Raw genomic sequence first — 11,423 nt, forward strand, 5'->3', positions numbered from 1 at the left:
GCCAGGCACAACTCCAAAACCATTGTCAAGTTTGCCAATGACACAGCAGTGGTAGGCAACATCACTGGGACCAAGCTTCCTGCCATCCAGGATCTCTATACCAGGCGGTGTCAGAGGAAGGCCCTAAAAATTGTCAAAGACTCCAGCCGCCCTAGTCATGGGCTGTTCTCTCTGCTACAGCACGGCAAGCGGTACCGGAGCGCCAGTCAAGGTCCAAAAGGCTTCTTAACAGCTTCTTCCCCCAAGCCATAAGACACCTGAACAGCTAATCAAAAAGATTCCCAGACACCGCTATTACACTGCTGTTACTCTCTGTTTATTATCTATGCATAGTCACTTTAACTCTACCTACATGTACATATTACCTCAATTATCTTGACTAACCGGTGCCCCCGCACATTGACTCTGTACCGGTACACCCTGTATATAGTCCCGCTATTGTTATTTTACTGCTGCTTTTGAATTATTTGTTACTTTTATTTTCTATTTTTTACCTTAACACTTTTTTTTCTTAAAACTTCTTAAAGCATTGTTGGTTAAGGGCTTGTAAGAATTTCACTGTAAGGTCTACATCTGTTGTGTAGACCTTACAGTGAAGGGCAGGCATTAATTTCAAGTACAGAAGAAAGTCGGGAGGGGAGGACCACAGGAAGAGACAGAAGAGAGGAGGCTATTTTACATGATTAAAGGTGGGACACAGACAGTTGAATAAGACTTTAAACATGATAGGAAAGCATCCAACAGGAAAGTGTGATTATTGTTAGCCAGGGAATAGAGACAGTGGAGCATGTACTGATACAGTGTGGATGGTATGAGAAGGAAAGAGAGAGGATGAGATCCAGGATGATGGAGAAGGGGATACAGGAAATGAGTTTAAAGAGTATACTGACTAGAACGTCATTAGATTAAAATATATATATATATATGAGACTAAGGGAAACGTGCTGCCACGTAGGATTTATTTTCTCCCCGTCTCTGGCCCACACTCCAGTACAGTAGGTGGTAGTAATGCACCATGACATTGAATGCCAACCGCCGATAAACTCCACGGAAGAAGGAGAAAACTCACGTGTTCAGTGCAGCAGATGAGCTTCGTACCCAATCAGACAACAGGTCACCGAGGCTAAAGTCGTCCCTCTCGCTGTCTTTGAGAAGCGTCTCCCGAATTTAAAACCTTGGTTACTTGGAAACAATGAGCAAGGGGGAAAACTATCAATGTAACGTAATACACAACGGCCACGTTAGAACAGCATCAATACGGTATAAACATTTAGCTTTTTCAATGAGGCGTGTCACAATAGTTTAACACAGATATTTAGCGTATTCGTTTTGGATTATTTGCCTCAGCAAGAATTTGCTACCAACTGGAGAGGAATTGAACATCATGGACTGGTCAGACTAATTATTTTCCCACACTCTTCTGACACCATGCCAAATCGTCAAAAGAAAATTATATTCTCTGTCGCCGGTGTGTTGAGTTTCGGTTGCGTCCTCATTGTTGCGGCCGCGATGGGGTCGCAATTTTGGGTCCAGGGGACTATGCTGTGTACAACCGGGGCGCAGCTTGTAAATGCCACAGGACAAGAGCTTGATAAATTTGTCGGTAGGGTTAACTATGGTCTCTTTCACGGACAGACAGTGAAGCAATGTGGACTTGGTGGAAGACCCTTCAGATTTTCATGTGAGTAGAAGTCCATGTGAATTGCATCAGAAGTTTTTGAAACACTGTGGTTTTAAAGATTACTGGTGGGTTGAAACATCATGTTCTCATTTGAGCATCTATTATGAAAAGTGAATAACAATGAGACAAGAGGTTACCCACTCCATTAATAATTCAAATGACTATAGATAGACTACACCCTGTTTTAATTGAGTCCTATCCCTGTGACTTAAGGATCTATTTGATTAAATCAAATGTGATGTTTAGCATTAATTCGCTTGGCAGGATTGGCACAATATAAAGCCTTCTTATAGACTGTGAAAAAAATCACCTTTACAATAAAGTATACTGAACAAAAATCTAAATACAACAGTCAACAATTAACGATTTTACTGAGTTACAGTTCATATAAGGAAATTCATTCATTATGCCCTAATCTATGGATTTCACATGACTGGGCAGGGGCGCAGCCACGGGTGGGCCTGGGAGGGCATAGGCCCACCCACTGGTACCGAGTAAATGTGCGGGGGTACAAGTTAGTCAAGGTAATTTGTACATGTAGGTAGGGTTAAAGTTACTTGTGCATAGATAATAAAACAGCAAGTAGGGGGGCGCGCGTGTGTCAATGTAAATAGTCCAGGTGGCCATTTGATTAATTGTTCAGGAGTCTTATGGCTTGGGGGTGGAAGCTGTTAAGGAGCCCTTTGGACCTAGACTTGGTGCTCCGGTACCGCTTGCCGTGCAGTAGCAGAGAGAAGTCTATGACTAGGGTGGCTGGAGTCTTTGAACAGTTCTTGGGCCTTCCTCTGACACCGCCTGGAATATACAGTACCAGTCAAAAGTTTGGACACACCTACTCATTCAAGGTTTTTATTTTATTTTAACTATTTTCTAAATTGTAGAATAAAACTATGAAATAACACATGGAATCATGTTGTAACCCACAATCTTTTTAAATCAAAATATATTTGATATTCTTCTAAGTAGCCACCCTTTGCCTTGATGACAGCTTTGCACACTCTTGGCATTCTCTCAACCAGCTTCATGAGGTAGTCACCTGGAATGCATTTCCATTAACAGGTGTGCCTTGTTAATTTGTGGATTTCATTTTCTTCGGTGACCGGTGGAAATCTGTCCTTTTGTCTGATGAGTCCAAATTTTAGATTTTTGATTCCAACCGTCGTCTTTGAGACGCAGAGTAGGTGAAATGATGATCTCTGCATGTGTGGTTCCCACCGTGAAGCATGGAGGAGGTGTGATGATGTGGCAGTTCTTTGCTAGTGATACTGTCAGTGATTTGTTTTGAATTCAAGGCACACTTAACCAGCATGGCTACCACAGCATTCTGCATTGATACACCATCCCCTCTGGTTTGCGCTTAGTGGGACTATCATTTGTTTTTCAACTGAACAGTTACCCAACACACCACCAGGATGTGTAAGTGCTACTTGACCAAGAAGGAGAGTGATGGAGTGCTGCATCAGATGACCTGGCCTCCACAATCACCTGACCTTAACTCAATTGAGATGGTTTGGGAGTGAAGGAAAAGCAGCCAACATGTGCTCTGTATATGTGGGAACTCCTTCAAGACTGTTGGAAAAGCATTCCAGGTGAAGCTGGTTGCCAAGACTGTGTAAAGCTGTCATCATGGCTACTTTGAAGAATCTAATATATAAAATACATTTTGATTTATTGAAAACTTTTTTGGTACTACATGATTCCATATGTGTTATTTCGTAGTTTTGATGTCTTCACTATTATTCTACAATGTAGAAAATAGTAAAAATAAAGGAAAACCTTTGAGCAGGTGTGTCAACTTTTGACAGATACTGTATATTTACTTGTGTGTGTGTGTGTGTGTGTGTGTATGTATGTATATATATATATATATATATATATATATATTACACACACACACACATATATAAGTAAATATACAGTATCTGTCAAAAGTTTGGACACACCTGCTCAAAGGTTTTCCTTTATTTTTACTATTTATATTATACATACATACATACACACACACACTGTGGGCTCCAAAATTACTGGTAATGCAGAAACAAAATACTTTATAATTATATTGTTTATATATTTTTTGAGAAACTCAAAATACCAACATGTGAGAAATACTGTACTTTGTTCATGTTTAAATGGAACCAACCAAAATCATACATTTATTTAATACATTTTACATTTGACCAAAATTAAGGTTTCATAATTATTGGCACTCCTCATTTAGTACTTAGTGCAAATCACCTCTGGCAAGGATAACAGCATGGAGTCTTTTCCTGTAATGCTTGACAAGGTTAAGGAACACATTTGGAGGGATTTTGGACCCTTTCAAGATCCTTCACAGTCTTGGGTTTTTCGCTCATCAACTGCCCTCTTCAACTCAGCCCACAGGTTTTCGATTGGATTGAGGTCCTGCGACTGAGATGGCCATGGTAGAACATTGATTTTGTTGTCACAGAACCTTTTCAGTGTGGCTCTTGAGGTATGTTTTTTGTCATTGTCTTGTTGGAAAGTCCACCTATGGCCAGGTCCCAGCATTCTGGCAGAGGCAACCAGATTGTCAGCCAAAATTGCCTGATACTTGGTGGAATTCATTATGTCATCCATCGTAACCAGTGCCCCTGGACCTCTGGAATGAAAACCTCCCCAAAACATCACCGACCCACCACCATATTTCACCATGTGTATGAGGTGCCTCTCCTTGTATGCATCTCTGTTTCGACGCCAAACATGCCGATGCCGTATCTGACCAAAGCACCTTCTTCCAGTCATAATTTAAATTATGGTAAATTAAGCTTGCATCTGTGTCTTGAGGTAAGAAAGGGCTTTCTTCTGGCAACCCTTCCGAAGAGCCTGTGTTGTGGAGGTGGCGTCTGATGGTGCTTTTTGAAACCTGGTGACCCCAAGACACCACCAAGGCCTGCAATTCTTTCACAGTGATTCTTGGGGATTTTTTTGCTTCTCTCAACATCCTCCCTATCCTGGGGTGGCAAAATGCATCCTCTCCCTGTGAGGTTTTTAACTGTTCCATATCTTTAGATTTTTTTAAATAATTGACCTGACAGTGCTCAATTGTTTGTGGATCTTCTTGTAGCCATTACCAGATTTATGAAGGTCTACGACCATCTGTCTCTTTTGAACTGCCAGTTCTTTTGTTTTCTTCATGGAGTTGGATAAAAAGGAATATTGCATGCGTGTTACCTCATTTTTATATCCTAGTGAAACAGGAAGTGATGTAATGGCTCAATGTAGTTCCTTAAGACTTAGATAAACTTAAATACGTAGAATTTAATTCCTGGTTTAAGTTAGGTAGATTTTATTTACAATCTTTAAGGGTGCCATTAACTGTGACGCCTTGATTTGGAGGACATGGATTTTTAATTAAATCAGTAAATGATTTTGGTGGCTTCCATTGAAACATTAATAAAGTACAGTATTCCTCACATGTTGGTATTTTCAGTTTATCTCTAATTATATTGTTTATATTTTTTATGGAACTTGGTAGTGAGTGTTGCTACCGAAGACAGACAATTTTTTTATGCACTTCAGTACCTCGACGGTCCCGTTCTGTGAGCTTGTGTGGCCTACCACTTTCCGGTTGAGCCGTTGTTGCTCCTAGACATTTCCACTTCACAATAACAGCACTTACAGTTGACCGGGGCAGCTCTAGCAGGGCAGAAATTTGACAACTGACGTGTTGGAAAGGTGGCATCCGATGATGGTGCCATGTTGAAAGTCACTAAGCTCTTCAGTAAGACTATTCTACTGCCAATGTTTATCTATAGAGATTGCATGTTTGTATGTTTGACTTTATACACCTGTCAGCAACGGGTGAGGCTAAACTAGCCGAATCCACTAATTTGAAGGGGTGTCCACATGCTTTTGTATATATAGTGTATTTGGCTATATCCATTATAATGATCCTGATAAATGAATTTACCTAGCTCAGAGAGGCTGTCCGTCTCGTCACGTTTATATGGCACGGTTGAAATCGCAAAAAAAAAAACTTTGTTCCACAGGTCGGAGAGGCAGAGAGAAAAGTTTAGACAAACCCAAACATGTCTTTTTTTACTCCCCAACGGGATCAGGAGGGGCGAAGTTGGAGTCATGCGTCCTCCGAAACATGACCCACCTAACCGCGCTCCTTAACACCCTCCAGCTTAACCCAGAAGCACCAATGTGTCGAAGGAAACACTTTTCAACACAAGAAGTCACTAGGGCGCAATTAGCCAAGTAAAGCACCTACAGCAAAACCCGGACGACGCTGGGCCAACTGTGCCATCACGGCCGGTTGTGGCCCGGGAATGAACCCAGGTCTGTAGTAATGCCTCTAGCACTGCGATGCAATTCCTTAGACTGCTGTGCCACTCGGGAGGCCCCCCCAAACCAAACATTTTATAAAAGTACAGAATTCAAAATGGTAGTTGGGGGAAACATTGTAAAGTTATACGTCTTTGAAATGTGATCAACTTGTTAACCCACTTCAGAGACAAGTAGGAGAAAATGCACTTTAATAATTTCCACACTGGAGAGCTCAACTTTGTTTATGCCCGTTCAGCATTGTCCACATCCGCTTAAGCCTTAGCCCCACCTATCTCTTTAAGAATTCCTGTGTTATTGCATGAGTCCGCATGGCATTGCCCTCCAGAAAGTAGTCTCTCTATTATCCGATTGTCACTAGTTAAGTCATCAATTGTAGAAAGGGGCAGGGTTTTATGTTCTTTAAATACGATTTTAAACCTAGCCACACTGCTAACCTTATGCCTAAACTTAAATGAATACCAAAAAGCAATTATTTACCCATTTTTAAGATTATAGACCATTTTGACTTTGTCACTGTGCTGTCTAGTGGAAACCCTATTATCCCCCTCCATTATTTCAGCCGATCATGGATCCTGCATTTCTTTTTCTCTAAAAAGCTCAGTGCTCTCTTCTTGGCTAAACTAGACTAGTAATTTAAATGTTTTATTCATATTTACAGATCCCATATAAGTTTGTAATTAAGTCATGTGAAAGTTTACATGTTCAAGAAGGCATTTCTGGAAAAAATAAATACAAAATCTAATGGTCCTACTGTGTAGGAAATGGCATCAAATGCCTACGATCCTGAATCTGGTCACAAATGCTAGCCTAGTGGCATGAGGAAATATTGTCTAAACACTTTTTTTCCAGGGGAGATTAAGTTTATAGATTGACTGGCTGGGCTGTGGGATAAATCTAATGGAACTGTTAACAGGCATTACCTGGAGGAGGTGGCATTGTTGTGCTATAACTCCCTACTATCAACCAATCAGAATCCTAGAACCAAGCAACCTGTTTTATGATAATAGATTTACAGGCTGCGAAGATGTATAACGCTGCTGTAAAATTTACCTCTGTTCAAGGTATTGGGAAATTGATTGAACAGTCACATCTCTAATGAGACTAGACTAGGCTACACATACAGTCATGGAGCCCTGATGACCACGTGTAAATGTGCACGTAGCCTACCCTCGGTGGTAGAAATACCTTAAACTTCATATTTATCATCTACAGCACTACCCCCACCATTAATGTATGTGAAAACTGCATATTTCTATGTTTTTTTAGTAAAACAGATAGTGGAAATGTGTTTGACATCACTTTACTTTGCCAACTCATAGTTGGTTCAAATCAGAAATGTTTTATTTTTATCTGGCGTTCATCTTTTTGACTATAAATCCACCGTTTTCACATGCTGGAGATGATTCATTTGAAGTTGACACATTTTGGAATGCCAGCAGAACATTATTTAGTGCTAACAACAAACTCAAATCAAACAAAGCGATAGGAGAAATGTAAATGGAGTAAAGAGAACCCTTTATCAAAATCATGTACGCTAGCCTTACAGGGGAAACCCAACTGCCTTCAACTAGGTTAATTGGCCATTCATAAGAGGGCATCTCTTTATAACTCAGCAGTACATGTTTTGAGGTTGCAGTAACAAGAATCCTACACAAGCACAGTGGACTGAATCTTTATTGGACCATGACACATGAATCATCAGCAACTGTTCACTAATGAGATTTGGCACACACACACATTCTCTTTTCGCTTGACCCGGCAGGCTTACTAACCATTATGATGGCTTTTTATATGAACAAAAAAGTATTTGTTCTCTGATGGTTTGCGCCATCTGCCTTTATACAAATAGAACACAGAGACTCATGCATGTGTTTCATCATGTGAAAGTTGTGGGGGGAAAAAATACTATTTACTGTTTAATAACTGTAGAACATTCCCACACCTCTCCATATTGTCCCTCTCCTTGTAGTTTTTCCGAACTTGGTGGACGTCATCCCAGCCAGTCTTCATGTCACTGTGATCTTCTTCTGCGGAGTTCTCATCCTCTTCTCCTCTGTGGCCACAGGCTTCTTTGTGTACAATGCCTTTGGTAGTCCCTACGAGACTCTGCACGGAGCCCTGGGACTCTACCTCTGGAACTTCGTCTGCTGTAAGCACACACAAAAATAGCATCTTAACCTTTTTCTTTCTAGAGTGGTATCCTTCACAGGGTAGCCGAATAACCTTCTAAGTTGTGAACAAGCAGCCTACCATATGAACATTGGCTAAGCACAAGCCCCCATACTCTGCAACATAAGCACAAAACACACCACTCACATCACAGGTAAACAGCTCTATTACACACATGCATTCCAACTTCATATATAAATAGCTCGCTATAGGCTAAACAGGAGCCACGTTTATTGGTTCTAACGTGGCATTTTTCCTGATGTTGGACACATTTTTAGACAGGTGTACACAATAAAAGACTCCTTGTGATCTGATTGTATCAGCTCTTCCTGACCACCTCTGAAGGTAGTCAGGCACACATTGTGTCTGGATATATTACAATTGTAGACGGATCTAGTGAAACAATTTAAATAATCATTATCCCGCCCTCTAAAATCATTGAAAGGTGGGTCCATTGTGTCTTTAAATAAATTAAGAAATATTATTTGGAAAGAAAATCTCAAATAATGTGCATACAGCAAGGGACCAATAATTCTGAAAATGTGGGCCCAATCAGAATGTGGACAAGATCAGAATGCATGTTAGCCCCATGTATAAACGGGGCGATAGAGCAGTGGTTCTCAACCAGGAGTACTAGTACCCTTGGGGGTACTTGAGAAGACTCATGCTGGTACAGTAACCAAAAAAGGTTGAGAACCACTGCTATAGAGAACATGATTGGGGTCCAACAAAGGTGTCCTTCAACACTTCAACATTAGTTATAAGTGCATATCAGAGTCATTCAAACACAACAGCCAAGCCATGAGTGGTTGGCTGTACGTTATTGAGAAAAGGATCCACTTCCCTATTGCCTTTTTCAGCTTTAAAACCAGTATCCAGTAGCCTACCATCTCATCAGGAGACAGTGGGCTACTTGACCTCCCATCCAAATAATGGCACAAATTAAGAAAAACTGCACCAGAGTTAAAGGATATTTCTCAGTTATCTGGAACCGATGCCCTACCTTAGGGGGCCTATTCAATCAAAACTGCTTGCCAGGTTTACACTAGAATGCAAGTTTGGATTCATCTAATCAATGAACCTATTTTTACGATTATGTGAAAGATGTCACCATGTTAATTAAAATCTCTCGCTGCAGTGAATGACCTATGTTTAATTGTTTTGGTAACCTTTTAGTGATTGCAACTACTGTAGCATTAACATATTTCCTTTTAATGTGGTGATGGAGGGAAAAGCTATTCTGCCTTATAGGAACGTGTTTACAGTAACTGATCATTTGGATGCCTTTTGACTTCTTATTTGAACTCCCAGTGTTGTCAACTGTAATAGTATAACATTGTGTGCCTGTCTGTCTGCCTGACCTTCTGAACAGGCCTCTGCAGCTGCCTGGTGATGATTCTGTTTGCCTCCGAGGTGAAGCTCCACCGGCTGTCTGACCACATCGCCAACTTCAACGAGGGCACGTTTATGTACAAGACGCACACAGAACAATTCGACCACTCCTTCTGGCTCATCTTCCTCACCTTCCTCGTCCATGGCCTTAACATCCTACTGATCCGTGTGGCCGGGATCCAGTTCCCCTTCCAGGAGGCCAAAGAGTCGAATGTCAACACTGGGGCATCAGATCTCATGTACTGACCAGGGCTTTTGTTTGTTTTTGTGGCCGCTGGCTGCCCCTCCCCCACTCTAGTGACACTGAGCCTCGGCTATTGGCATGTCTCAATGGGAGACTTGGGGCCATAGCTCCTTGGTGCCCATGTGCTGTTGTAAGGTCCAAGAAAATGTGACCGTCCTAAGCCACTTCTTTTCTCCTTCCAGTCCTTCAGACGACAACCGGAGAAGTCTCCCTGGCCACCTCTGTTAGGGACGCTGTTTTGAATCTTGGAGGGGAGGGGTCTTGTTTTTCTTTCCATCGTGTCATTAATTGGTGATATCTCGTTAGGCGGTGGGCCAATTAAAGGCCAGGATTTCACTCTGCTATAGAAAAGCAGAGACTTGTTTGGTTCCACTCCTTTTATCAGGTTTTTCCAAGAATTGGCAGTCCCTCCCTTGGCAGTCCGAAGTTTTATCAATGAAGGGGGACTGTTAAACAGTATGTGACGATTGATTGACCAGAATAGGTACCATGTGTGTTTGGCCTTTCATTAGTGCCCCCAAAATGTATTGAAAGACCACAACTGTACAACTTAAACAGAGCCGTTTCTCTATCCCTTGTGCTTCATATTGGTTTTTACTTACATATTTAGAAATCCTAGAGGTCGCTTCATTGTTTAGTTAGATTATGTATTCAGAATCATGTGATTTGCCAATTTGAATGATTTTAATGATGATCATTCCTAATACAACATTTTATTTTATGTGTAGAGCTTTTTAGATTTGCTCTAGATTTATATTCTGTTGGTGTAAGTCTGACATTCTGACCACACCGCTCGCATGCGCGAGCGTTGCAAAATAAATTTCAACATACGTTATTCAATTATTGCACCCACTGCTCACGCGCGCCTGCATTGCCAAGGGATAAAATAGAAGTCAGTTCTATTTGTGACACCGATCGCAGTGCAAGTCCTGCCTCTCCCATCTCCTCATTGGTTTATAGAAGCAGATACCCACATGCCATCTCATTGGTTATACCCACGTGGGTGGTTGAAAGATGAGCTGAGTTCGGTCTTTCGTCGTGGTAACTGAGATGCCAATCGGCATATAAAGTCCAAAGAAGAAAAAGCCTGGAAGGAGGAGAGATGACTAGAAACGATTCGGTTGACCGTTTTATGTGTGGATTAATTGTCGGAGTAAGAGGACCTTGTCCATTTCAGGTAAAATAACAACTCAACGTTTATATCCCAGGTCAAATTAGCTAGCAACTGCAAGCTATCTAAAAAGGATAAAATAGCAAGCTAAATTGCCATAAATGTTTCATGCTTTTCGACCTGTCCCCAAAATAATATAATTGTTTGGTTTGTTTTGATATTTTAACCTGCAGAGTTCCTCTTTAACCAGCAGAGTTCCTAGGTCCAGTGTCTGTTATTTTTCCCATCTTTAATCTTTTCTTTTTATTGGCCAGTCTGAGATATGGCTTTTTCTTTGCAACTCTGCCTAGAAGCCAGCATCCCAGAGTCGCCTATGTAGATATTCCATTAAATCAGCCGTTTCCATCTACAATAGTAATTTACAACATTAACAATGTCTGCACTGTATTTCTGATCAATTTGATGTTATTTTAATGGACAATTAAAAATAAAATAAAATTTAAACAAGGACA

General features: G+C 41.0%; 1 protein-coding gene across 2 annotated transcripts; it reads left to right on the forward strand.

Annotated features, from left to right (window-relative positions):
- Window positions 1–1,090: 1,090 nt before the first annotated feature.
- Window positions 1,091–10,371, forward strand: LOC112236849 (clarin-1). Of its 2 annotated transcripts, none has more exons than XM_024405448.2 (3): window positions 1,091–1,681; window positions 8,061–8,144; window positions 9,537–10,371. In XM_024405448.2, the coding sequence occupies exons 1-3, from the start codon at window positions 1,429–1,431 to the stop codon at window positions 9,800–9,802; spliced, it is 603 nt and encodes a 200-aa protein (XP_024261216.1). In that variant the 5' UTR covers window positions 1,091–1,428; the 3' UTR covers window positions 9,803–10,371. The 2 variants fall into 2 exon arrangements, with proteins under 2 accessions (XP_024261216.1, XP_024261215.1); XM_024405447.2 differs by having other exon boundaries at window positions 1,092–1,681; window positions 7,965–8,144.
- The last annotated feature ends 1,052 nt before the right edge of the window (window positions 10,372–11,423 follow it).

The sequence above is a fragment of the Oncorhynchus tshawytscha genome, linkage group LG17, assembly GCF_018296145.1.
Source record: "Oncorhynchus tshawytscha isolate Ot180627B linkage group LG17, Otsh_v2.0, whole genome shotgun sequence".
Classification (NCBI taxonomy): Eukaryota; Metazoa; Chordata; class Actinopteri; order Salmoniformes; family Salmonidae; genus Oncorhynchus; species Oncorhynchus tshawytscha.

What these genes read in the sequence shown, in the direction of transcription:
- LOC112236849 (XM_024405447.2), top strand. Translation starts at nt 1,429, where the DNA reads ATGCCAAATCGTCAAAAGAAAATTATATTCTCTGTCGCCGGTGTGTTG. An exon ending in AAGACCCTTCAGATTTTCAT is followed by an intron (nt 1,682 to 7,964) that starts GTGAGTAGAAGT and finishes CTCTCCTTGTAG; the next exon opens with TTTTTCCGAACTTGGTGGAC. An exon ending in CCTCTGGAACTTCGTCTGCT is followed by an intron (nt 8,145 to 9,536) that starts GTAAGCACACAC and finishes CCTTCTGAACAG; the next exon opens with GCCTCTGCAGCTGCCTGGTG.